Below are 27,689 nucleotides of genomic sequence, written 5' to 3'. Positions count from 1 at the left end.
TGCTTCAGGAATGTGTAACCTGAGCAGTCCCATGAGCAGGTATGGCTCATGTACACTACGGCACATCACACACACAGACACGGATGTTAACAGATAAGGTAGATATGCACATGTACAGGCAGATTTTCTTTCTCATTGTCTACGATGATGGTAAACACCTTGATTTCATCTGGGTTATTTATTCATTCATTCATTTATTAATTCATTTATCTTGGGTTTTGATTGTCCTTTTCATGGCTATCATAGTGCTTTATCATCGACACATTGTTCAGTCTTTTATCCGAGACTCAGATCACACACACACACACACACACACACACATGCATATAGAGATTCATTTCCCCTGAAGTTGAAGCTGCATGCTGTTTCACCTCAACAGATCCACCACCTTTTATCTCTCTGTCATGACTTGCAGTTTGTTTGTAGGCCTCGTTCCCTGAATACTTATTTCGTTCCCAAGCCCATCCTTTTCTTCCTCTCTGACTTTGAACAAAAGTTCATATTAGACCTTGCATTCATTCTATTAATCCCTCTCCAATAGTGACAGCTGCAAGCTTTGATAACAAAAGACAGCTCTGTACTCATTATTTAAACAGCTCTGGTTTGGATGAAATGTCTTACTTTCTAAATTAAAGCACGAATTTCATATGGCACTGAAAACAGAAGGGTTTTTAAAAATATATATATATATATATATATTAACCATCTATTAGCACTATAATGTAAACATTAACCAGACTACAGAATTAGGGGCGCGTGCGTAGATGGGAAAGTGGGCGTGGCTGCCTTCGCGACTAATTTGCATAAGCAAACGCGAGACAGGGAGGGGCGCTAGTTTATAAATGGGGACACCAGGGGTAGCTCGGTGAAATCAGGGTGGGTTTTTTTTTTTGGTAGTTTAATCCTGGTTCGTAAGTGTGTTTACATCGCAGGACAAAATATGTTTAGCCTTTAAATCTTTTGTATGTTTTGTGTGTATCCTCCCAGCTAACGGCGGTAGCGCGTGCAGTAACAAGGTAACAGGCGCGTTTAGAAATTTGGCGCTTTCCGCGTGCGCTCCTTTTGACGTGTGAAGAGGAGAAGACGGCCTAAGGTGAGAGGAGGGGAAAAAAAAACCTTTAAAACCCTCACGTTTTTACTATTTAAACACACTGGGCTCGGATATCTGCGTCGAAACGTATTCATTTGAAGGTGCGGTTAAATACGTGTTAACGTGGTGCTTTATTATTATTGTTTGCTCGCGCATCATATGGTGTAGATGCCGAAACGGAGCTGCTTACGTTTTGTAGCGTCTATTTTTTTTTTTATTGTTATTATTATTTGTGCATTGATTAAGATTCACGTTGTGCATTTTTGTCGGAATCTTCCTTTGTTTGTATAAATAACATCGCGAAGGCTGGCCGCATCTGTTCTAGTCACGTCGCGCGCTTCGTGGTCGAATAATAACCTACTGGTAGCCTTGGAAGCCAAATATTTTTGTTTTGTGGCCAGACGTCTTTCATATCCTTATTACAGCCACTGTTGAAACGCTGACCTTCAAGTAACAGGTCTTTAGATGAAGCCATAGTCACGCGGTAATAATAACAGCAGGATAAAATGTGGTGTATTTTTTTATGCAGCAGCAGCACGTGCCCCCCGGGCGATATTTCATTATTATTATATCCTTATTGATGTCTCGTGAGTATATTGGCATGGTGTGTGCATGGGTGTCTGGGTCAGGTGTCTCCATTTAAATCGCCTTTGTCAGTAGATCATGCAGAAGTTGTGTCAAATGGGATCCGGATAAAATGTCATTCTCATGCTGTATCGTTTTACCGGACACGTGAAACTAACTGGCACATCAGATCGATACCGGGTAATAGATGCTGATTGATTTGTAAACATCCAAGGCAGGTGGTCACACAAGGAGGTGTTCAACAAATCTTCAATCACTGAATCCCAACCTCACCATGTTTACATCCCCAACATCCACATGGTGTGTGTGGGGGGAGTTCATGAACCCTGTTTGCTTTGAATGAAGGTGCGAGTTGTGGCCTAGAGGAATTGAACCCTGTTGCCCAATGGCAGCTGCAGGGTTTACACTTCCTGGACTCCTTTGCAAGCCATCTTATTAACAAATGGGCCATTTAGAGGTGACAACTGCTCTAGTTGCGTGCTTGAATGCGCTGTTCTATGTCCACTGTTGCAGTTTAGGATTTTATTTGGTCTAGGGTTTTATCACGAATCTCTTATCGGCATAATGTAAAGGAAGGGCCGTCAACCTGATCCTCGTCCACTATGTCTGTAGCATATGTGATAGCCAAAGACAAGAATTGCAAAACAAGAGAAGGACAGAAACCCTGTTTGCTTGTAATGAACATCTTATCGCAGTTGTTGATCAAAGGTACTGGGAATTAGTCCCGTCTAGAAGTGGCCAATATGTAAATATGATATTTGAAGACATTTCTATAATATTTGCTGCAGATTTCCTAACAAAGAAGTTGTCCCGGCTGTAGTCTGTTTTATAAAATGATTTATTTTACAGATTTAGAGCTTGATTTAATACTATTTACCCTGGCAGTCATCATAGTATACCTCAAATACATTATATTGCCAAAAGTTTGGAACACCCCTCCAAATCATTGAATTCAGGGGTTGAGCTCGGCCCCTTGGTTCCGGTGAAAGGATTTCTTAATGCTTTAGCATGCCAAGACATTTTGGACAATTTCATGCTGCCAACTTTGTGGGAACAGTTTGAGGATGACCACTTCCTTTCACTGGAACTAACAACCCCTGAAAAACACCTGAATTCAATGATTTGGATTGGTGTCCTGAAACATTTGGCAAAATAGTGTATTTTAAATGTAAAAAGGATAAAAGCAGCCTTCAGTCGTCTGTTATGAGTTTTCACTGTTTTATCAATACAGTATGATTTAAGACGATGGTATCCGATATGGTTCAGCTAGTTTCCTTTGTGAAACACGTGCCATGTTAATGAAGTAGCCAGAAGTTTCTAGAAGTTTTTGATGGCAAGATCAAACCATTCTAGCAGCTGGTAAAGGCAGCACTGTTTCACCATTGTGGTTTCATCTTCAAACGTTCCACCTGTGTTATATTGAGCATTTGATGCCTATTGTACATGTCTCTAGCTTGGCCTTCCTAATAATGAAGGTTTGAATCGGATTGTTTCTTTGCATTTGTGTGTCTGCTGGTGTGTAATTGCAGAAACCTAGCTTTTCTGAGCATGCTGAGTGCAGGAAGTAAATGAAAATCTTGCATGTTTGGCAATGGACTATGGTCGTAGAGTACCTCCTGTCCTGCACATTTCAGTGTTTACCTTGCATTAACTACCTCGAGAAGGGGTGTTAATTAGTCGATTAGTTGAATCAGGTGTCTCTGAGCAGGGAAACCAATAAGATGTGTATGAAAGGGGGATGGGAACTTGGGGGTTGCTGGAACAGAGCTGTGTTGTCATTTGCCAAGTCAGCTAAATTGCCTTTGAATATAGATACATATGCTTGGACATGTTTATTTAGAAAACACCCCACAGTTTAACAAAGCAAAGCATCTGATTGTGGCAGCTTCCTGCCTTTCTTGTGATTTATGGTGTCCACTCTCTCTGAGCATGTGCCAAACCGTAGGCTTGTCCCTTGATGTAATAGCTCAGCTGTGTCCGGTTATTTTAGACACCCGTTTTAGTAAGGCTTAACTCACTAGCCAGCATTGTCACTAGGCAGGCTATAAGGAAAACAGTGTTACTGGGTCTCATTTACTTTGCAGTGTAATTCTCATAAGCAGGGCAGGCTTCAGATTCCTACATCTGTTTGTATATCCAGTGCTTTGGCCTTGATTGTAGTTTTCTGCATTGGTTTCAGTGAGCTAATGATTACATCATTTTTGGTGTTCATGCTTTGTTTCACATCGAATGTTGTTCTGTGGTGTGGATGTGTGGTCTGGTCAAGCAAATGCAATATTTTGTCATGGTGGTTTTGTTTTGGATGCATGACCCATGAGAAATGAGCGTCTCATAAATTACGATGGGGAAAATATTAACATAATATAACAACAGCCTCAAGCTGTCATGGGATCATCCTTGTTTGGTTGAAACTTGGGAGTGACAACATATCTGTGGTGTAGCACTGTTTGCAGTCCCCTTTTATATTGATCCTGGAGCAAAATGCCCAACCCATGTTGTCACCATAATTATTGTAATGAAAGCCCTGGGAAAATGGGATACTGCATCAATGCTGAAAATTTTGCATCAGTACTCTGTTTTTTTAATGGACTAGTTTGTATAGATATTCTCTTTGAGGGCTAGCACTTAGAGCTGATCACTTAAGATGTTGAATGCAATTTTTTCGATGCCAGCAACTTTGCAAATGGTTCAAGGGTTTAATGTTGGCATTGGAGTGTTTCCAGTTCAGTAATGAATATTGTGCTGTGACCATTGCATTGCTTTGAAATGTTCATTAATTGCCAACAGTAGCTTAGCAACTGACTGACTCACATCCTGCCCCAAATGTAGTGTTTGGAATATAAGCAACCGGCCTCATTTTAATCCGTTTAGGCACGACTCCTATGTGTTAATAAATGTTGCCTGCTGGATACCCATTGCATCATGAGAAGTGACTCAACCCACCATGCCACTGTTCACCATCTGCACCACCCACCCTGTTTAACTCTCTCTGCCGGTGTAAATGATCTCCCTGTAAGAATGTAATTTGGCTTTCTTCCCAAGTGTGGAAAAGGTGTGTGCTTGCCACCTGACATCGCCTCTCTGTTGTGGTGGCTTACCAAATGCTGCTGTCCTGCTCCTTCACAACCCCCCCTGCTAGTTTGGCACTCTCTAGTCTAACCCTGACAACGCACACACTCAGGCACATGCACAACGCTGAGCTCTGCAGTGTCATTTTACACATTTGAACACTAGACACTTGTGCATGGCCAATACTAATCCAGATGGATGTGAGAGATACTGTCTCAGGGCTTTCCTGTTTATCTGTGCCATCATGAGCAGTTAACCCTCTCAGGGTACTCATTTTCTAATCGTACATTTAACATTAACTGCACCAGTAGCAAGGTTGTGCATAAAACACCTACTTAAATAAAAAGAGGCATTTTTGTGGTTAGGGGTGGGTTTATTGAGGGTGTGGTCTTCTTGCTGATGGTAGGACCTTTTCTCTGTGGATTAAACCGGTTTTATAGGTTGAGCTGTTATAGGTTACAAAAGTATGAGGAAATTTCTGGTGGGGTTACAAGCAGTGTATGAGCGTTATCCACTGGAAACAGATTATTGATTGATGATTGCAGCAGCTGAGAGAAAAAAGCTGAAAAGAAATGTTCTTTTACAATCTCTATCCTTTGTGTATCCAGTGTAATGTGACCGTGAGCTGGGGGACACTTCATGGCTCTTCAGTAGCATCATATGACGCTATTAGTTCAGAATTTCCTTAGTATATGGGCAATCCTTCATGATTCTTACTTAAAATAACCCTTTCCACTGGCACTCAACACTCTTGTATCCTATTACCATTACACTAGGAAGAAAACCAACACCAGTTACCAACTGCAAACAGTAATATAGTTGCTGTTTAGTGTCACTGAAAGGCCACACAAGAGCCTCAAATCACCAAGCAGTGGCCTTGTCCTACTTGGCATGCTGACGCATTTCAGGGCCCCAGTAAGAGGTCTTGCAAGCAGGCAAACTGCCAGCGCTCTCACTAGTAGTCTGGACATTGATGTACTGTGTAGAATGGTGGGAGAGAGAGGAGGATGAAGAGTATGAAAGCTATGAAGGGGGGGGGGAACCATATTTCAGCAGGATCTGGCAGCATTGTGCATGTTTATGGCATGTCCAGCCTTTTTATGGTGTGAGCCATGCATTTTGTGCCTGTTCTCTCAGACAACTGTCAGAAAGTGGTTATGGGTATTAGCTTATATGCCACATATGTGGTTATACTGCTGAAAGTCTTGCATTCTCATGAAATTTAAAGAAAGTGTGAGATGCAGCTGGTATTTTTCTCTCCAGTTTTGAACTGGGAGAGCAGTTTTTATGTGCCTTCTCCCTTTCCTTCACTGAAAATAATTGACTGGGGGGAAAGATGGATTTGGTCATCATGCTGGCTCTTGTCACAAGAATGCAGGATGTGGCCAGCTTGCAGCTGCACAGGAACACACTCTTGCTCAGTTTGGGAGAGCTGTTGAACTAGTTTTTTTTTTATTTTTTTTTAGCATTTCTACCATTATATAACACATGCAAAAAGCATTCCATGATGGCTGACCACCCAATTATGCATGTGTTTGGTCAGCTACCATAACCACACCCTTTAGGACACCTGTCTGTCACATTGTCCTCTTCTCAGAACCTTACTAGATTCTGCTTCAATAAAAGCCTGCCATCACGCAAATGCTAAGTTTTCTGTAAATGTTCAATTCCCTGTCCCATGCTAGTTTTAAATGCTTCCTGCATGCTCATTAAGTGGGCCATATTTAATGGCTACGCTCTAATAAACAAAGAGAGGCGGAACACTAGGCAGCAAAGAACATGCTGACCAGAATGATGTAATGCTAGAAGGGATGGGGCATGTTCTTGTTTCCTCGTCTAGACAGTAGATTGGGTTTATCTCTTCAGTGAGACGGACAGAACAGGGATAAACGGGGTTGTCTGGGCCTGCTCCCACCCCCATCAATATCAGATTTTTAAGAGGTGCTCAGTGTAAAAGATGAGATTGGTCTAACAGTCAGTCCAAGACACAGTCCTAATCTTTTGTCCTTTTTAAGGTGGATTATGTAGGTAAAAGTACTGACAGACAAAGGGTGGAATTAAGAATGGGGAAAAAAAAACAACCCGCTGTCTTCCGGCTAAAGAAGGTCCCTTCTTAAAGGAGTTGTTGTAGAGCTATAGCGAGAGACCCGGAAGAATGAAGTCATAATTAGGAAGGAATGGATTCAAATGCTATTATGTTACAACCTGCAGCTTCTGAAAGCTGATGCTCTGCTTGAATGAGAGCAAGGAATGAGCTGAATGGCAAAAAAATTGGATGTGACCACTGAAACCTGTTGTTCAGGATTTATGGTTTGTCTCCTGTCTTGACCATGACTATTTTCAGAGCGTTTTATTAATGTGTATGAATTTGTTAGCCTTCTTTAAAACACATCTTGATTGATTCTCCAAAACACCAAAATTGGTTTTCCAATGAATTTAAACAAAATATTAATTGTACATTTTCAGTAATAAACATGGTTCTTTAAGGTGATGGTCATTTTTCAGTGAGGATTTTGGTATGTAGCTGGATTACATTTTGTGATACTGTCAATGTCTTCATATGCTATTTTTATTTTATTTTTTTTATTTCTCTAAACAAATCAGGTTTATTGTAGGATAGGGAAAAAAAACTTTGTGTAGATGTATTCAATAATTTGAGGTTTTTGTAGGCAGAGAAAGATGTTATGACATAATGGGGTGCTTACCATTTACCATTCTTTCATATATATAATCACTTGTCTTTCCCATGCCTTACAAATTCTACTGAAGGCTGCAGTAGTACTATGTATGACTGTGATTTCACCCTTCATACTTCTACAGCACTCAGTCATGCACTTTAATTATATCCGTTTGCCTGTTCCTTTTGTCCAGTAATACAGAGTGCAAATTGAATTTCACTGCTTCAGTCTTTCTTCTATTACATCCCCCACCTTCCCCAGCACACAACCACACATTTTATTCACTCTCTTGCTTGCCGGTCAAGCCAGTTTTTTTTTTTTTTTGAACCAATACAATAGCTTTGTTGCCCAGGCCATCTGCTTGCAGGGAACAGGTCTCATAAGGGTGAAATGGGAGGGGGGGGTGGAAGAAAAGAAGGCAGAGGGGAGTAGAGGTTTAGAGAAAGAAAACCCATGGCTTTAAAGGCCAGCGCAGCTAAAGGAAAGTAGAGAGAGGTCATGGAGTTCACTGCTGTGGTTTTCTTTTCTCCATTTTAACTTTTATTCCCTCTGTCTGCTTGAGCCCACAACCCTCATTTGTGACCTGTAGAAGGGAACCAAACAAATTAAGGACTATTGTAGTCGAGTCTTTACAAAATAATTCATTTATGTTGGTTTCTTAATCAGGTTTGGTGGAATACCAATTCTCAATAGCCTTATGGAATCCTCTTAGTGACTAACATGAAGCAGAATTCCTAAAATATATAACAATGTTCACAGCAGTAAATTCAAACTACCTCACACGAGGTGTAAATATAAATTATGCAAAAAATGGATCCAAAGTGAATAGGTAAATTAAGACGGTTCAAACAAGACTTTTACTGAGCTTTGGGAAATACTGCAAAATCTCTTCCATTACTTATTTATAAAATGTTTTCATTCATATAGAATTATTTAGAATTTATTTTAATTCATTATTTCCTATCTGTCTGTTACAGTAATACCAAGATGCTGTTTTTTAGTTTCAAGGTGTTTTTCTTATTTTTCAGAACAGCTGATCCCGAATTAAGTGTATACAGCCCTGAATCCAGACTGACAACTGGAGTATACAAAAAGTTGCCAGGCACCAACTGAGATGAAACCTGATGGGGTTGCTACAACTCCGGCTGAGCCAGGAGAAGATGTAGTGGAGCCTGTTCCTGAAGTAGCTGCCAGTGAGGAGCAGGTCCAACAAGACTCCAGCCCAACATCTTCACAGCTTGAGAAGGTTGAAAATGAAGGTGAGCAGGATGGAGCTACCTCAGCACCGCCTCTGCCTGGAAAAGAGGTTAATGGGAAATTTTCAAAACCTAAGGTCAAGACTACAGCCCCAATGAAGACCAAGCCTAGTACAGCAGGCACTAAAGCAACGACCACAACAGGTGCCTCGTCTCGTCCTCCTACAGCTCAAAGCCGAGTGGGAAATGGTGTTATGAAGACGGTCTCGAATGGTGCAAGCAAGAAACCTATGACTATGAACTCTGAGATGAAGAAAAGTGCCCCTGTTGGAGTATCCTCTCAAGTCAAAAAAGGGCCCGCTGCTACAACTGTAGCGCCAAGGACACAGGTGAAGGCAGCTGAGCGAAAAGCTGTTGGGTCTGCCAGGCCAGTACCCTCCACAAGCAGTGGGGCAAGAAAAACTGGAGCAGCAACCTCGCAAGCATTGAACAGTAAGCCGGTCACAGGAGGCAGCAATGCTACAGTTAAACCCAAGACCACAGGTACAGTTAAACACCACCAATTCTGTCTTATTTATTTTTTAACAGCTTTGCTCAACCCAACTTTCCATGTTTTCCGCAGCACCCAGGCCTACTACTGCACCTGCTGCCAAAGCCCCTGTCTCATCTGCTCCCAAAGCCACCACTGTTCCTAAGACGACCAGGTAAGACCAATGGTGATGTGTTGATTAGAATGGGAATTTTAATCCTTGATTTTAAATGATCAATTTGCCAATGGCTAACACATGTACTTGTCCTTGGTGGAGGTGAGGGAAATTCTGTATTTTAATTTTTTTTATGGGTCATTTATTTCTGTTTACATAAAGGAGTGAATTATCTGCTTACTTCCTCCCTAATGCAATGTCTTATTGGATCAAATCCTTCATCAGCATAAATCCAGCACTCCCACACAACCACAAGCAACATAAGTGTACACACAAACACTGAGCCCTTTTAGGCCATTTTATCTTCAGAGCACTCAGGATCTGCCTGCTGCAGCTGACTATGGAGTGCGAAGTGTGCACACTTAAAGGTTCCTGAATTGTTCTTTGGATGGTGAAGTGTTTTTTAGCTCTGCTGTATCCCTGCCTCCACCTCCTGTTTGCCATACTAAAGCTTTTTTTTATATGCCTATACTTACTTGGTGTAATTTGGATCCTGCACATTTAATGCAAATAGTTTATTAAGAGAAAATAAGATATGTATCTTGTGTTTTCATATTAGTTTAAAGTTCAGAACTGTGATGTCTGCTCATGCCGTCTAAGTGTTTTAACAAGGGCTTGCACTCTTTTTTTTTTCTAGTATTGTCTTTATAAATCCTAAAATTGTGTGTAGTGTGTCAGTGTGCAAGTATGCAAGCTCAAGTGTGCGATGCAGATAAAACAACTCTTCAGATATTGATCAAACTGATTTGTATCCGTTTGTCTGATTTTGTGCTCAGGTATGCAAGGTGCTCTGGTTTGAGGTTTTGTGGGACCCCTCAGTAAACCAACTGAATCATAGAACTATTTATTTATCCATGTTTGGGTGGGTTTTCCCAACCTTTCCTGGTCAATTGAATTTTGTTCATGGTTTTGATGGATTTTTTTTAATAAGATTTCCATCCCATGTCTTGGAAGTTTAAATGGTCTAATGTGTAGTAATGGTGACAGTTGGTTATCTGTTCATCAGAAGCTGTTTATTGCTGTTTATAGTTTGCATTTGAGTTTGTTGACATGTATTTCAAATCCTGCAGTATTTGTACAGCTGTCTGTTATGCAGTGTTTAATTCATTGTCTTTTGCTACCGTAATTTTGTCCACTTGGCATCCTGTCCATATCTCTTTTCTTTAACCGATGTTGAATCAGTCAGCCATCTCTTTGCCTTCAGATTGATGTAATCTAATGGGAAGGCCCAGGTCTTTTGTCCTCATGGCAGAACAATTGACCATTGTGACAGAAAAATCTATGGGGAGAATACAAACCAAGCATGTTGGGTTTGGACATTTAAATATGTGCAGTGTGAACATATAAGAATGTGCTCAGTACCCACTTTGTTACAGCAAAAGTACGACAGGGTCCATGCTTTTAGATACTACTGTCTTGATTAAACACTTTTTTTTTTTTTTTTTCTTTTTTTTCTTTTTTTTATTGCTTAATGAAAAGATTTTGACACTACAGTCAATGTGTTTTTGATTATTGTTTCAATGAGGGTTTTTTTGCTCCCATTCTCAATCTTTGATGTTCACCTGCATTAATTTTTCAGGCCTACTGTAGCAACTTCTCGTCCTACCACTTCTTCAGCCCCAGTTAGACCAACAACCACTGCTAGTAAATCTACAGCCTTAAGAACAACTGTCTCTGCTCCCTCTGGTGCCAACTCTGCATCATCACAACCTTCCAAGCTCTCCACTACTGTAGCAGCTAAAAAAGGTAGACAAAACATGGGCTGTTTCCCCCACTGTTGATTTCTAATTGAAAAGACTACACTTCTTGAATTAGTGGTATTCTGTGTATGGACGTTTACCTTTTCAATTCTTTTGTTGATAACCATTCAAATGGCATCTTCTCCTTTCCAGAAATGAAAACCGCCACCAGTGCAGCGGCCAGAAAACCGTTAACCACTGCCCCTACATGCTCTACAGCTGCAAAGGCCTCCAAACCTGAACCCCCTAAACCTGCAGCAACTGTCAAACGATTGGCTACAGACACTAGAACATCTCAACAAAAAATCGATAAAGTACAAGTAACCACACGGAAGATCCCACCAAGTCCCCGAAACATTTCCTCACGCACTGCTTCAGGTAGAACGGCTGCAGAGTTCAGTAATCACAAGCAGGTAGTAAGTAATAATCTAGCCCCTGGGAAATGTCAAACAGCCAAACCAACGCAGTCTGTTTTGCCATTAGTCATCAAAGCGAAGCCTTCAGAAGAACAGTCATCGGAGCCTGTGGAACCCTCTGCTATTATAGAAACAGCTGCAGCCATGGCACCTGTAGAATCTGTGATGGAAGCACAAGATGCTTCAGTTGACCTAGCACAGCCTGATCAACAGGCCAGTGCACTTGAAGATCAGGGAGAAGGGGTGCAAGTACTTGCCCCAGAGCCTACAAATGTGGACATCATTTCCACCACAGAGACAACAGATGCTGAGCCACTAGCTATACAGTCAGTAGCCAATGTACCTGTACTTGAAACCTCTAATTCTCCAACTGTTGTACTAGAATCTGAAAATGTTCATGACGATGTTTTGGTTGTAGCACATGGAATGAATGAACAAGAACATGTGACTGTTTCACCATCTGAGGTTCCAATTACTGCCCAAGAGCCTCCTAAAGACTTGGAGGTTGTTGAGAAACAAGAGCAGATAATTTGCAATTTTGAAGAAGAAGAGGAAGACGAGAGGGAGGGCAGTCAGCAGGTATCTGTGTCCGACATGAGTGGTACACAGCCTACTGAAGAGTCCAGGCCCGGTTCAGCTGGTCTGGCTGGCTCTTTATGGCGAGCAGGGGGCCTGCCCTCAGAATTTGACTCTGAGGATGTAAGCTGTAGCCAGCAAGGGGCCTCAGAGCTTAGTGCCCCTGGTGTTTTAGAAGGCACTGAAAGTATGGATGATCTAGGTGAGGCTAGCCTGAAAGGTGCTGATGGAGAAGGTGCATCAGCTGGATCTCCAGACTTTGAGAAATTCCCCGACATTCCGGTCAACGAAGATGATGACGACGAAGATGACGATGATGAAGATGATTATGACCGTGTTGATGATATGGACGTTGGATCAGAAATGACAGAAGATCCACACCGGCAGTGCAATGACAATGACGATGAGGATGAAGATGTTGAGATGGCAAGTGAGGGTGTCACAGAGAGTGGCCTTGAAAGTTATGGAAATGCAGATGAAGATGACTTGGCAGAAGACTACAGATTGGATAACCTGAACCGTATGCAACCTTCATCCATTGTTCCAGCCCTTTCTTCACCAAATCCTTTTGCTGATGCCTGGATGCAATCACTTCAACCAGATCCTATGCTTGTCTCCAGTCCATCTTCCAACCCTTGGCAAACATACTCAGAATTGCCAAACCAACCTGCTGCTCAATCCTGTTTGGATATCGAAGGTGCTAAAACAGATCCGTCTTCTCCTCAGTCTCCAGCTGTTATGGATCCTGCTCCAAACTCAACTCGGCCTTCCTCAGAACCGGCTGCAGAGATGGACATGGGCCGCAAACAAGACTTGGCATCTGATTCCCAACTCATTTCTCAGTCTAGCACTCTGCCTGACTCAGAACCAGCCATCCATACTCGCAGTGGTGCGAGCACACCCGAGGAGCCAAAAGATTACAGTATAAGCCCTGGACTAGAGAACCAAAAACAACCCTTACCAGTCAGCCCAGATCACGTTGCTTTGCCAGACATTATGCAGGATCTAGGAAGTTGTAGATCTGATCATGTAGGGTCTGAACATGAAGAGGAAGAACCTGAGACTCTGCCTGCAGATGAGATGTTGGCAGGTCTCTCAACAGCATTGACTTCTGCACCATCATCCCATTCTTCTACCACAGGGGATGTAGTTAGTGACACAGAAGGGGACATGCAGATGAGTGACCCTACTGAACCTGCTTCCACAGGAAATGCACTTGTGTGCTTTGATGGCACACAAGTTGCTCACAGCCTGTCAGCCTTGGTGGAGGAATGTGAGGAGGCTTGTGCCGAGCTGGATGGAGGTGGTGGTGGTAGTGACACTCCTCAGTCTGCCACTTCAGCTGCCTCCTATGGTTTTGAGTGTACCACCTCTAACTCTAATGCCCAGTCTACGACAGAGAGCTGCATTAAAAGCCCAGGCATTTTTTCTCTGGAAAACGAAGAACAGCTTCCAGATGAGGCCAAAGATCCATCACTTATTAAGGAGCTGAACCTTGCACCTGCTGGTGCTCCTGGAGATGCTGACCTCCTTGACCAGCAAGAAGAGGCTCAGCTGAACTCAGAGCAGCAGTACATGCTTTCTGGGAAGGCCAGTGAGGAGTTGCCAGAGACTTACTCACTAAGTGGTACTGTCCCCATTGAGACATGCTTGGATAGTTCTTCCTCCTCCGAGCCCCAACAAGATTTGGATCTTGATGCACCACATTCCTACTACTCCACAATATGCGAAAAGACTGATAGCTTCTTGACAGGTAATGTATAGACTATATACATCGCCAATGCACCTTTCAGTGTTCTTTGCTGTCTGTCAGGGTCTTCCTAGGTTTGTCTTGTCAAAAATGGAAGATTTTTAGCGTGGGGGGCCTGATCATTCAAAATGGTAGTGCCACTCTAACACTATTAATAGTACTCTTATTGATATATGGATTAAAAGTCCTGTATGTGCAATAACTACTATTTACATCTAGAAAAAACATTTTGTTTCTCCCTTTAAAAAAAAAAAAAAGTGTTGCTTTGGACTGGCATGAATTGTCGAGTTTGCGGAACATGATTGAATTATTCAAGACAAAAGAACTGTGGGATGGGCTTGACATTTTTGTGTGTATTTATCATGGCATTTTTAATGCAAATACTAATTAATTGTTTTTGTATTTTGTTGACTCTTCTCATTGAGTTTGTAAGTCTTCTCTCTTGAATTTTACTCCCCCTCCACACATGCCTTGTTTCTCCTTTGCACTAATGGGTTTGCTTAAACCTCACCCTTAATGTTGTGAATATATCTATATTTTTTTCCTTTTGAATACTTATTGTCCTAGCTTTAAATAAAGGGTAGACATTTAACGCAACTTTTCTTCCGGTATTTTTTTTTTTTTTAAATGGATGAAGGCTGATGGTGATGAATTGCACCGATATTAAACTAGATGTTTACTTGGAATAAAAAATAAACAGAAGCATGGTACTCTAGTTAATGAGCCACCACACCCCATATTTATTTTATGGTTGTTGCATAAATGTTCATAAAATACACATACAATAATCCTTTATGATCTAACTTATAGTGATGGTTAACTATTCCACATATACTTTACATACAAATACTAGCTTAAACAATTTTCCAATTTTTACAGGATTAGATTCTTGTTTATTTCTGAAAGGGGCATTCTATGACGATAACCTTGCTACCTTTTACATCAGCGTCCACAACACATCTACACATCTATCTCAAATTATTTACATTATTTACATAGTACATGGAAAACTGGAGTTAGGACTTTGCGCTCCTATTCCAGTCTGCTTCTACTTCTATTTTGGTGTACCCCTCGCTGCCTCTCCCCCCCCCCCCCACCTACCCTGACCCCTACTTGAATCCCACCACCAGAGGGAAGGAGAAAGTACGAGATCTACAAGGCTTCTGGATCTCATTCTTTACCAAGGTGCTTAGTTGTCCTTTCCCTCTTTTGACCCTTTTTAAATGCCTTCATCTCCATGTGGTTTGGTTCTTCTGCTGTTCATCTGACCCACCACTCAGGGCTGACCAAATGCTATGCTTTGACCACAAACCAAAATCTGTCAGATGAACTTCTTTAATGGTGGACATGCACTGACTTGCAGAATGAATCACCTTTAAGTCTGTCCACTCTGAGATGCCAACTTGTGTGCACCCCTACACTGAATCATCTTGCACAAAGCAAATCTTGCTGTTCACGAGGGTTGTTGCTTGAGGCATGCTTGCGTGTGTGGTGTGCGTGTGCGCTCCTCCTTCCTATTTGCACATATTGCTACCTTTCGGTAATATATGCATGGTGCTTGCATGTGCTCATCCAGGTTCAGAGGTTTTGTTTGTTTTGGTTTTTTTTTTAACACAAGCTTAATTTATTTTTACTCTTCACAGTAGTCGGTGGTTACTGCATATACAGGGCGTGGCCGTTCTCATCGCACAAAAACTGCTGCACAAGTTCTTATTCTGATGAATGTTTTTATACCAAATATACTTTCTGTCTCAGTTATCCGTGTGCACTGCTTTCTGTATTGCTCCACTACCAACTCTTTATTTTTTCAATCTTTTCATTTATAGCTTAATGTTTTGCTCATACATTGTACTGTACCTTCTTATCCCATTCATTTTCTAACACTTACTTAACTATATTTGCCATGTTTACAGGAAGTGACCTCTGTGTTCAGCAGCAAGACAAGGTGCCCACGGTCAGCGCAAGACCACCCAAGCCCCATTTTGGATTACGTGTGGATCACGTGACCCGTCTGCCTACTGATCTTCCTCCGAGGATGCCGAATGTGGGGTGTAACGCCCAACTCCGTCGTCTAGAACAACATCAGCAGCAACTTGAGGAGATTGAACAGCGACGGGAACAACATATCCAAAGTGCTGAGAGACAAGTGGAGAAAAGTGCTGAGAGAAACAGGGGGGGAGAAGTGGAGTGGGAGGTTGAACAGAAGAACAGGGAGGAGAAAGAGAGGGAATTGGAAGAACAGAAGAGGGATCTGCTTCACCTGCAAATTCATCAGCAGCAGCAGGAGCTGAAGCAAAGGCAGCAGATCATGCAGTGGCAACAAGAGCTGGAACAACAGAAACAACAAAGTAAGCACCAGAAAAATGTAAGTACAGTAGTTCTTTCCCCTTCTGGGCTTTGCACTATCTATGAGGCACTAGAGACAAGTGATGCCGAGGAAGACGAAATGGAAGAGAAAGAAATGGTGCTGAAATTAAAGGTAGAGCATGAATTTTCTCCCAAAGAGAGAAGCAGCATCCCAGAGGCAGGCTCCAGTTCAGATAACCCAGATTCTCCACAATCGCAGAACACATCGCCATCTCCGAATCCCGTTCATGATCATGAAGGGTTAACTCATTCTATGACCTCAGACAGCCCTCCTCTCTCCGGAACCTGCTCTGCCCAGCAGCTTTCTTCTCTGGAGCTTGACTGGGGCAAGAAAGCCGACATTGTCCAGCAGCTGATTAACCAGACGTTGTTACTAAATGGGGACAACTGCTCCCCCCTTTTGCTCCTCCCTGGTGGGGCTGCTGGGACATTGAGCCCACTGGAGACGAGCCTGTGGCCCAACCTTCCCCCGCTTACTCCAACTACTGCCACAGTGACTTCTGTTAGCAGCTACTCGGCTGAGCTTTCTGGGAGTTCTCCAAAAGGAGAATGGACAGTAGTGGAGCTCGAGACTCATCATTAAGGCCTACTGTTGGGGTAGGTAGACTAGACTAAAAAGGTAATAAGGGCAGCTGTAGGGTGTAGAGGATATAAATGAGAATCATGGGATCCTATTTTTATTTAGCTAAAAAAAAACAAAAAAGAATTTTACAGAACCATAAATTGTTACACCCCAAGTTATTCATTTTAAAACTGTTAGTGTTGGTCACAATGCTGTAATTTCTTCCTCTTCCTTATGTCTCCACCTAATCCTACTGGATGGCCAAGAATTGACCGCACTGAGTCACAGTATATTATGGTAATTCATTCTGTACACTCCCCTGCCTCTGCCAGTCAGCCATGCCATATCACACCAGCTCTCAGCGAGCCATGATTAGTTTATTGCAAGTGTCTGGCTGTCTTTTCCTTAGACACTTCATCATTTAGCTAGGTGGAACAGAGAAGAAGGCACTACTTGCCTCTTTTAAAGACTGTTCTTGATGGCTTGCATGAAAGAATGATGGCACTATTAAGCATGAAAGCTAATTGAAGCAGTCCAAAAATTAATAGCGCAATAACTGGTAAAGCAACTGATGAATTATTTGAAGTAGTCAAATAGTAGTCTTGAGGTTGCTGTCTCCATATACTAGATAACCGGTCACAGTATGAAGGAATAAAAAGCATCAGCAATACATGGAACACAAAGCTTTTTTTAGTATATCGATGCTAATGGGGAAAGTTTACAGGAAATGTTAAGATGAGTACTCTTTCAGTAGACAGATTAGCATCATGTAATTTCACAAATTCTAATGAAGGATCAGCAAAGCTAGCTCACTTCTTTTGGGTGGGGGGGGGGGAGTGGGAAGGTGCCACTTAATATTTCTGAAATGAAAATTTGATTATGGTAAGTATTTTGCTGAGCACAGTTTGATACAAAAATGTACGTGTACTACTTGAACGATTCACCTTGAACTGTTCAGATGCAGTGATGCACCAAACACTACTGAAAGCCATATTTAATCCCTCTTCGTGCCTCATAAATGTTTCCGAATCCAGGACCATCATTTTATCTTGTGTGAACGGATTTTTGTCATCTTGTACATCATTCTACATTGTAACTGTACATGTCAAAGATGTCTTGGCAGTTCATCTTATACTGCCCCATGTGTTGTATTTGTATTTTGTGAATTTTTGTTTCCCAAGATTTGTGGTCATTGTGCATGTATGTGGAACAACCACTTATGTAATTTAGATACGTTTTGTCTGGCTAGTCTATTAAAAAAAAACCTATACTTGTCCCACAAGCTCAAAAGGAATGCTTCAAAAAATTTGGGTAAACTATAAAGAATTGTTGTAACCCTTGACAATGCATGCTCAATTTAATGGGTCACATCTGTGAGATTTCCCATAAAAGTACATTTAAATTGAAGTGTTTACTTGTCTAGGTATTCGTAGAAACCCTTACATTTTGTACGTCTTGGTTTGTTTTTTAATTTATGTTCAAGATTAATAGTTTAGTCACTGAAGTCCATAATCAGGGAATCAAGACTCCAGGTATACTCAGACCCATAGTACTGTCACGGTCATCACTATGTGGAATAAAATTTCATGTCTTGATGCCGGCTTTTTGTCAGGATTAGTGTACACACTGGACTTGTCCATGTTTGTTTAATAATTTCAATGTAAATAACAATCGGGGATCAAGGAAAGACAAAAGGGATCAGAATTATTAAATGAACTCCAAAAAAAAAAACATGAACTGTGGTCACATTTAAGCACAACAAATGTAATTATTAGTTTCGTTCTGTGTATATTTTTGTAATTTATTTTAAAATGAAGGAATGTATTTTTGTATTTAGTTTGTAGATGTTATCGAACCATGGCAGCTGAATTTTATTTTACAAACTGCAAGTTACTATTTGTCTGTTCTGATGCTGAAGGAAAAAAATAAAACTGGACTTGTAGATGGTAACATTTGGTATCTGTCATCTTTTTAGCTGTTGAAAGTGTAACGTTTATAAAACACTGCCTTGAACTGACAGACATAAACAAATGAAATAAACAAATGAACCTAGAGCAAAAAGAAAATGGATTCTTGCTGTACTCGTTCCGGTTGGCCGACATGCTCTTGTATTAGTCTTAAGTGATGGGGTGTGTGATGCTCTCATCAGCCTCAGACAGCAGCGCCCCCAGCAGACAGTCTGTGGCAACGCAGGATGGTGGCTCCTCCTCACCCAGATACACCAGCGGCTTATACTGACCCTGAGGAATCGTGCACAGCACCCTACAATACATTTATTGATATGTTGCATCACAGTGAGGCCAGTTTTCCACCTATGCTATATGTTCATACAGTAAACTTGAATCAAAAACAAATTTGAACAAAACACATTTATAAGGAGCATGGGGTCATTTCAGTGTCACATGAAGATCTATGTCTGATTATTTGAAACAGCTTGACACCCCGTGACCTTATAAATCCATCGCACTAATTCCTGATGGCACGACAATGCTGCTTTGTGAATGTGGCCACAGAACATTAGCCCTGAATCGTTAAATATGCACAAATGACCCACTGTAAGAGAAGACTTTCAGAATTAGTCATGAATTCCCCCGTTGTCTGTACAGAGATTGTTTTTGTGTGGAGAGCCTGTTACCAGTCATTGATGTCTTCGGTGTCTGGGTCTGGATATATCTGTACCCACTTCCCTACAGACCACATCCTCAGTACTGCTTCCTCCCCTGTCCTTCTGTCTGTCTGTTCTCTCATGGCCTCCACCTCTGTTAAGTGGATGTCCTCATAGCAGAGGAAGTAACTACAACAGGACAGAAGACTGTGGTGAAGAGGAATTTCCTATAATCGTATTCTACACCACATTATTGCGGTCAGCTTGTTTTCTGTATAACAATAAATATTATAGAATACAGTTGTGACATTTTTACTTAGACTACCACAGTAGTGATTTGTTCATGATGTACACTGCCAAATTTTTTGGGACACCCATTCAAATCATTGAGTTCACGGGTTGGACTCGGCCCCTTAGTTCCAGTGAAAGGAACTCTTAATGCTTCAACATACCAAGAGTTTTTGGACAATTTCATGCTCCCAACTTTGTGGGAACAGTTTGAGGATGACCCCTTCCTGTTCCAACATGACTGTACACAAGAGCACAAACAAGGTCCATAAAGACCTGGATAAGCGAGTTTGGTGTGGAGGAACTTGACTGGCCTGCACAGAGTCCTGACCTCAACCTGATAAAACACCTTTGGAATGAATTAGAGCGGAGACTGCAAGCCAGACCTTCTCGTCCTACATCAGTGCCTGACCTCACAAATGTGCTTCTAGAGGAATGGTCAAAAATTCACACTCCTAAACCTTGTGGAAAGCCTTCCCAGAAGAGCTGAAGCTGTTATAGCTGTAAAGGGCGGGACAGCTCCATATTACATTCATGTGCATGTAAAGGCAGACGTCTCAGTTTTGGCCCGGCTCACAGTCTCCGCTCTAATTCATCCCAAAGGTGTTCTATCAGGTTGAGGTCAGGACTCTGTGCAAACCAGTCAAGTTCCTCCACACCAAACTCACTCACTCATGTCTTTATAGACCTTGCTTTGTGTACTGATGTGCATGTTCCCACAAAGTTGGGAGCATGAAATTGTCCAAAATGTCTTGGTATGTGGAACCATTAAGAGTTCCTTTCACTGGAACTAAGGGGGCCAAGCCCAATCTCTGAAAAACCACACCAGAAATCAATGATTTGGAGGGGTGTCCCAAATCTTTTGGCAATGTAGTGTAGATAGGGATTAGTGAGAAATTTAAAAAATGTGCTGGATAACTAGGAGTGAAAGAGCTTCTCACTATAAACAAAAAATAGATTTTAGAGCCTGCATTGGGCATATTTTGAAACTCTTGTTCACAGTACATTTCAGCAAACCACTATTTCCTGTTAGAAAATACTTTGTGAAGGCAATTGTTTCCTTTAGTAGCCTCACTCACTACTCTGTACTGTCGCCTTCCATCGTCCTCTCTCTCTTTGCCTCCTGTTCTTCTTCCATCCCTTGTGTCACCTCTGTCCTGTTGTCATTCTGTTCTTCTTCTCCTCCTGCCTCTGTCCCTTTCTTATGCTCCACGTTCCAGCGCATGCGTTTGTACAGTCCGTTACTGGCTGAAGCCAGGAAGGGTGTGTGTTGACAGTAACGGAAGATTGACAGCTTGATGTTATACACCTGACACTGGCCAATGTAGAAATGAGAGACACTGAGAGAGAGGAAAAAGGAAAAGAAACCTTTGTATAATCAAAGCCCAAAAGTGTAAATGTCTTATTAGAGCTGTAATCATAAAATAAAATTAAAGATACTAGGATTTTAAAGTTTTTTAAAAAACATTTTTCTTACTTGGAAATTAGTTGCACCTTCAATCTGAGACAGAGCTGCTCAGTCCTGCCCCTTGTACTTACAAGGAAATGATGCATTCAACTTACCTCAAAAGTAAAATACTACCCAAATACTAGTATATACAACAGGAAGTGCATTAGTGTTTGCTGTTAATGCAGTGAGCAGCCATAGTGATTTAAAGACACCTAAAGAACTTAAGAATTGATAAGGCCATTCCTGGTAGGAACTCCGAGTTGATGGGAGTATGTCCACTAGGGGCCAGTGTTGCATGAACCACACGAGAATTTACAGCAGTGAGACACAGAGAAAGAGCTCTGAACAATAGAGAGAAGACTATACGCATCATTGTGTTTCTATAAAGTGCAGTTAAACTAGAAACATTACAAAATACACCTTTAAGTGATCACATATATAACAGATAATCCCTAATGTATTCATTATAATTGGGAAAAACAGCAGAGAAAAAATCTTAATAAAGTGAATATACACTGATCAGGCATAACATTATGACCAGTGAGAGGCGATGTGAATAACACTGTGATGATCTCCTCATCATGGCACCTGTTAGTGGGTGGGATATATTAGGCAGCAAGTGAACATTTTGTCCTCAAAGTTGATGTGTTAGAAGCAGGAAAAATGGACAAGCGTAAGGATTTGAGCGAGTTTGACAAGGGCCAGATTGTGATGGCGAGACGACTGGATCAGAGCATCTCCAAAACTGCAGCTCTTGTGGGGTGTTCCCGGTCTGCAGTGGTCAGTATCTATCAAATGTGGTCCAAGGAAGGAACAGTGGTGAACCGGCGACAGGGTCATGGACGGCCAAGTCTCACTGATGCACGTGGGGAGCGAAGTCCAAAATAAGTACATCAAACTGTCTTTTCTAGTGTGTGTCTGAAGATTATTAACATTCATCTTTAGTCCACTGTGATGCTCTGCACCCATTTCTTAAACACGGAAGTGTAGTAAACAGTGATCATGCAAAGTCAAAGTTTTACTACAAAATCCGTAGCATGTCTCATTAGCATAAACAGAGAACAAAGACAGAACTTTAGATATTACAGGAAGTGTTAACTAAACATGTTGTGTATAACAATAACTGATTTGATCAACATTATCAATATAATCACAACTTATACCGACGATGGTGTCTTACCACTTAGGGTCAGTCTCGGCCAGAGAGATGTACCCGTATGAGGCGTATATGAGAACCAGCTGCTCCAGCTGACTGCACAGTTGCTGAGAGAACTGCAACAGCTGCAGATTAATGACAGGAGAGAGACAGTAGATGTGTGTGGAAGTTTTATCTAGAGATACACGAATAAAGCATCTCAAAACAACTTTACAATGACTGGACCTCTGCAACCCCATGGACCTATAATATACAGCCAGCTCGAGAATTACTGGCACTTTTAGTAAGATTATAGAATAATATTACTTGAGTTAAAGGTTAGACTTTGTTCAAACTGTTAGTCATACTTTCACTAAGCTGATTCAACACAGACATTTCTTCCATAACCGTGTCAAGAATTCAGGGCAGTTCTTCACTTTAGATAAAAACAGTTCATGGAAGTGCATTCTTTTTGCCTGAGGTGATCTTACCTGGGTGTATATGTACAGGGGCAGTGGAGATTGGCCAGGAGAAGTGCTGCGAGCGGTAGACTCCAGGTAGTTGAAATATGGCTGACACGTCTTCAGGAATGTTGGCACCACACATGTGAAATCCTCCTTCTGGACATTATCTTTGCTACAAAGACCATGCATAGGAGTTGCTAGTAAACTAGTGATAAAGGCTCACTGTACAAAGAGAATCCTGATTTGTCCTGTTGAGGTAACTATACTTTGCCAAAAGTTTTGGGACACCCCTCCAAAATAATTGAATTCAGGTGTTGTTTTTCAGGGGTTGGGCTCGGGCCCTTAGTTCCAGTGAAAGGAACTCTTAAACGCTCACAGTCTCCGCTCTAATTCATCCCAAAGGTGTTCTATCAGGTTGAGGTCAGGACTCTGTCAAGTTCCTCCACACCAAACTCCCTCATCCATGTCTTTATGGACCTTGCTTTGTGCACTGGTGTGCAGTCATGTTGGAACAGGAAGGGGTCATCCCCAAACTGTTCCCACAAAGTTGGGAGCATGAAATTGTCCAAAATGTCTTGGTATACTGAAGCATTAAGAGTTCCTTTCACTGGAACTAAGGGGCCGAGCCCAACCCCTGAAGAACAACACCAGAATTCAATGATTTGGAGGGGTGTCACAAAACTTTTTGGCAATATAGTGTAATAAGGTTCTGTACAGAAGCCTAAAAAATGTTTTTAAAAAATTAGCGATGCAAATAACCCTTATACGGCACTATTTTGCTGTTTTAGAGGGCATTTCACTATATCTATAGTGCTCAGTAAACAGCTCCAGGGTCTGTAACTTAGGTTACAGTCTGTGTGGTGTTTTGCATGTTCTCCCCTATGTATGTGCGGTTCTCCTCTGAGTTCCTCTCGCGTCCCAACATGGCGGCAGGTGAATCGGTGATGCTAAGCTGCCTTTATGTATTTATAAGTGTGTGTGAATGTTGTATATGGTGCCCTGAAAAGATAAACGAATGGAGGTAATGTGACAGATTAGTGTGGGGGATATGGAACATTATATAAAAAGGAGTTTTAAGCTTTCACAGTCAAAATTTGTATTTAGATATGAGTGAGTCTGCACCTGAAAATGAGGCGATGCTGAAGCTCGTCGGCTTTGCGTAGAAGATACTGTAATTGTTCTTCTATGAGCTGTAATTTATTGTCCATTAACTTCATATCAGAGACTGATGGACAAAACTCGAGCTGCTCCTCCGTGCAGTAAGCTTCTTCACCGACAGATGGCGCCGTACTGTAGCCTATAACGAAACCCAGTCAAACTGAATCGAACATTTATTTAAATTGAGGTTGTAGTAGTGAATAAAAATAAACAACTTTCATATCTCTTTGGTTATTTTACCGGTTTCTTTTTGTATTCCCTCGGTGTTATAACCCTCCGTAAATGACATCTCTTCACGCTCCTCACGCGCGAGCTCAATCCCCGCCATTTGTAACTAACAACGCTAATATGTTAGCCGGTCAGCTAACATATACATACATATATACACACACACGGTTTTGAAAGAAGATTTAAAATATAAATACCAAACTAAACAAAAATAATAATATATATTGAAATCCAAAACGTTCAGGGGGCCAATGTTATGTGGAAATGTTAAAAGTTTAGCGTTAGCTGTTTACAGCGAAAGCTACTCATCAACCGCCGGAGATCACGTGATCTACCTGGCTCGTTATATTTATGAACTGAGTTTATGCTACCTTCAAGTGACATCAGAATTTGTGGTAAACACACGTTTCCCGCCCAGAAATGTAAGATAATTTCGAAACTATTTCTACACCCAGGTTTATGCTTTGTCACTGATCACTTGTATAACGGATTTAACACGTGAGAATCAGGACCAGAGAAGCATATAAATAAATAAATCTACTGAACGTTAGATTTAAAACTATTACACATCCACGTGGTTTGTCATTTACAGTCCAAGACTGGTTGCTCATGCAACCTTCAAGTGCTTATTGAAATCTGGAGGAGTCTGACACCTAGTAGTAATACCACGTGTAGTTGTTGATGGTACAACAGGAAGATACCATAATGTCAGACTTAACACATGACCACAGAAGATAGGACCTTCGAATTTGTGCATGAAGTGTGTGTGTGTGTTTTCATATGTTCATTTATTTCTTTATTTAATAAAACGCCACCTCCGTCTTTGTTAAAGGTATAGGTGAGAAAAATTGGAATCAATAAAAAGCTTATAAAGGTTTAGATTAAAAAAGGGCACATAATAATCACAAAAAAACATAACACAAACAGATTTATCATAAATGAAATCCCATAAGTAGATCTATCTATCTATCTATCTATCTATCTATCTATCTATCTATCTATCTATCTATCTATCTATCTATCTATCTATCTATGGGATTTCATTTATGATATAGATAGATAGATAGATAGATAGATAGATAGATAGATAGATAGATAGATAGATAGATAGATAGATACTTTATTGATCCCGAAGGAAATTCCAGATATGCAGCAGCAATAGAGACAGTAACACAAAGACAGGTTGTAAATTGCACACTGTATATCTTACAAATAGTCAGTACACACAGGGACACAGGGTAATGTGATAACTGTCCAGAAGTTACTTGTGCAATGCTAAGAACAAAAATTACGAGATATATAAGAAGCATATAAATACAGCATATAAATCACAATTAAAAAGAAAAAGAAAAGAATAAAATAAGATCCGAAATGTATCGTGAATATATATTTTTTAATGTAAGAAAACAGATGATGATTCAGTAATGATTGATTTGTAAAGAGAGTCGGGTCGGGGTGCATTGTCTCGCCCCTGGGTGTGGTCACGTGATCACGCGGGGATACGGCAAATCCTCCCGCTCGGGCCATCATCATCATCATCCCCACAATCCTAATCATTACTGAACCGAGGATGTAACGAGGATGAGATCTTTTTCTTCTTCTTCATTGCTATAAAGATATCCGCTCTGCATTGATGGATGCATTTCGTATTATTTTTGGGCTGTAGTGTGTGCGCGAGCTCGGCTCTGGGTCACGACGTGTGTCGAGTGGACGGATTTCCGCGCTGGGACACGAGAAACAAACAAATGACCACTCGGTGAGATGTGCATTGAATGGAAAGAGAGACACGCTCTTTAGCTGGATGACCAGTACGACTTAAACTATCGTTTTGCTTAAGCGGTTAACATTTTCCTTTTTTTAACGAAGCTTGTTGTTTTGTTCATGTCGTTATGGGAATGTGTGACCGGTGTCTCCGAGCCGCCCGTGGGTGAAAAGATGTTCGCCTTTGGACAGCCATGAGATCATTTTTGAACTATTTCTCAGATCTTTAGTCTTCTTTCTTTCTTTCTTTCTTTCTTTCTTTCTTTCTTTCTAATACATGTCCTATGAACCGGACGTGAGACGGACCATCAGGGACGCTTTTCACGCGCATATGTTCATCTGTATGTTTTCTCGGATTTTTGCTTTACTATAATAAACAAAAGGACATCCTGGACCTCTTTGTTAGCCATCAGTAAATATCTGGGTGGAGGAGGAGGGGGGAAAAACAAACTGTTGCTGCCTGACCAGCTCCTGGGATATTTTTTATTTTATTTTTTTATTTCTCATTAACCCTGTTTTTCAACGAGCACAAAATGGCCAATGACTCGATCCAAGTAAGTAACTGCTACCTTTCTCTTCAGAAAATCTAACATACAAAAGTTGGTGTTGTAGAAGAATTGCCCTAATAATCTGTTGAGTCAATGTGAACGCCCTGAGGCCAAACTGCAGCTTAAAAAACCCTGTATTTGGGGTTTCTAAAACATTGCAAACAAACAAATCCATCGAATTCGAAGTTTGAAGAGCAACCATTTCCTCAGGGACACAATATCTCCATACCTCTCACATCTTATCACAGTTCAGTGTATTCACAATGCTTTTTTCAAATGACTTTTCTGTCCCCCATGAATGGGAATGCTGACCCCAAAGTCATCCTCTTCCCTATTACAAAGCAATCCCGATGCAATTTCCAAGTGTCTAGTTTCATAACATATGGTTCATGACTACTAGTAAAACACGACTGCAAGTTTGTGATGTTCTTCAGCTCTGAAAGAGGACCAGACACTGGTCCACGTCTGTTGTACGTCTCTATCTAACGTTTATGTCTCAGCACCTATTTGTGCTGTAACAGTTTGCAGCCTCTCCAAAGTACTTTCCCATTTTTACCCGCCGGCAAAAAATAATCATTCAATTACCTTCTGTTTGTCTCTTTGTCTCTAGTACTACATCTTGTGCCATGCACTGTAAATATGAATGCAGTGATAGGACAATTTTATATCTATTTATAGGTTTTTTCATATGATGTGAATATCTTGCAGATCCAGGAGGTTATTTCTCCGGACCAAACCGAATACTCTAGTGGAACGGATCAATATATGAAAAAACAGTCTAGCCATAGTCTAGCGATTCTAGTTTTTTAAACATGAGCCAGCTTCCTCTGCCTGCAGTTACATGCATTTATAACATTTATTTTTATCTAATGGCAGCTTATCGGACCAGAGCTACTTAAAAGTGGTCAAGTTAAGCACCACCATGGAAAACCCCCCACCAGTTTCATTAGTCTTATTCATATGCTGTCATGGTAGTTGCTTATTTTGACATTTGTATGCATGTAACCGAATTTTTTAGCTCTCCGTCCTTATATAATTGTCATGTAAAATACTCCTCGCTGGCTCGCTCTCCAAATCAGTGCTCATGGATCTAACCCGGAATGTAAATGTACCAAAGAGCAGAAATTACACCTCCTTCAGTGAACCTTCGGTTTTAATATGGTCGGAGAGATGAAACTGGGAGTACTGAGAGGTAGCTGAAGTAGTGCTAGAGAAATCCTGACAGAGGCTCCAGACAGAGACTCATCATAGCTTTCCAGTCTGAAGTGAAGTCAAGGACAAGGACAACCCACTGGCAATCATATCACTATAACGCTACGT

The 27,689-nt window shown here is 41.2% G+C and overlaps 3 protein-coding genes across 5 annotated transcripts in view; 2 read left to right on the top strand and 1 right to left on the bottom strand.

Annotated features, from left to right (window-relative positions):
• Positions 1-831: 831 nt before the first annotated feature.
• Positions 832-18,463, top strand: prr36a (proline rich 36a). Of its 3 annotated transcripts, none has more exons than XM_058380510.1 (7): positions 832-876; positions 988-1,093; positions 8,451-9,161; positions 9,241-9,322; positions 10,902-11,068; positions 11,215-13,806; positions 15,717-18,463. In XM_058380510.1, exons 3-7 carry the CDS (start codon positions 8,537-8,539, stop codon positions 16,751-16,753), a joined length of 4,503 nt encoding a protein of 1,500 aa, XP_058236493.1. In that variant the 5' UTR covers positions 832-876; positions 988-1,093; positions 8,451-8,536; the 3' UTR covers positions 16,754-18,463. The 3 variants fall into 3 exon arrangements, with proteins under 3 accessions (XP_058236493.1, XP_058236494.1, XP_058236495.1); XM_058380511.1 differs by having other exon boundaries at positions 860-876; positions 8,456-9,161; XM_058380512.1 differs by lacking the exon at positions 832-876 and adding an exon at positions 14,934-14,988 and having other exon boundaries at positions 883-1,093; positions 15,717-15,858.
• A 58-nt stretch (positions 18,464-18,521) lies between these two features.
• lg26h19orf67 (linkage group 26 C19orf67 homolog) lies at positions 18,522-24,367 on the bottom strand. The gene is made up of 7 exons (XM_058380513.1): positions 24,073-24,367; positions 23,797-23,971; positions 22,702-22,846; positions 22,256-22,356; positions 20,705-20,965; positions 19,368-19,526; positions 18,522-18,994 (listed from the first exon to the last, which is right to left on the bottom strand). Exons 1-7 carry the CDS (start codon positions 24,158-24,160, stop codon positions 18,850-18,852), a joined length of 1,074 nt encoding a protein of 357 aa, XP_058236496.1. The 5' UTR covers positions 24,161-24,367; the 3' UTR covers positions 18,522-18,849.
• Positions 24,368-25,560: 1,193 nt separating this feature from the next.
• The window catches only part of pkn1a (protein kinase N1a), a 63,213-nt gene continuing 61,084 nt past the window's right edge, over positions 25,561-27,689 (top strand). The window contains exon 1 of the mRNA XM_058380408.1: positions 25,561-26,375. Within this exon, the coding sequence (XP_058236391.1) occupies positions 26,355-26,375 (21 nt within the window). The 5' untranslated portion in view covers positions 25,561-26,354. The remainder of the gene's footprint in view (positions 26,376-27,689) is intronic.

This window comes from Hemibagrus wyckioides, linkage group LG26, assembly GCF_019097595.1.
Source record: "Hemibagrus wyckioides isolate EC202008001 linkage group LG26, SWU_Hwy_1.0, whole genome shotgun sequence".
Taxonomy (NCBI): Eukaryota; Metazoa; Chordata; class Actinopteri; order Siluriformes; family Bagridae; genus Hemibagrus; species Hemibagrus wyckioides.
This window is presented reverse-complemented; position numbering and strand designations above follow the sequence as displayed.

What these genes read in the sequence shown, in the direction of transcription:
- prr36a (XM_058380510.1), top strand. Translation starts at nt 8,537, where the DNA reads ATGAAACCTGATGGGGTTGCTACAACTCCGGCTGAGCCAGGAGAAGAT. An exon ending in ACTGTTCCTAAGACGACCAG is followed by an intron (nt 9,323 to 10,901) that starts GTAAGACCAATG and finishes TTAATTTTTCAG; the next exon opens with GCCTACTGTAGCAACTTCTC. An exon ending in TACTGTAGCAGCTAAAAAAG is followed by an intron (nt 11,069 to 11,214) that starts GTAGACAAAACA and finishes TCTCCTTTCCAG; the next exon opens with AAATGAAAACCGCCACCAGT.
- lg26h19orf67 (XM_058380513.1), bottom strand. Translation starts at nt 24,160, where the DNA reads ATGGCGGGGATTGAGCTCGCGCGTGAGGAGCGTGAAGAGATGTCATTT. An exon ending in GCCGAGACTGACCCTAAGTG is followed by an intron (nt 20,966 to 22,255) that starts GTAAGACACCAT and finishes CCTCTCTCTCAG; the next exon opens with TGTCTCTCATTTCTACATTG. An exon ending in ACCGAAGACATCAATGACTG is followed by an intron (nt 18,995 to 19,367) that starts GTAACAGGCTCT and finishes AATGTATTGTAG; the next exon opens with GGTGCTGTGCACGATTCCTC.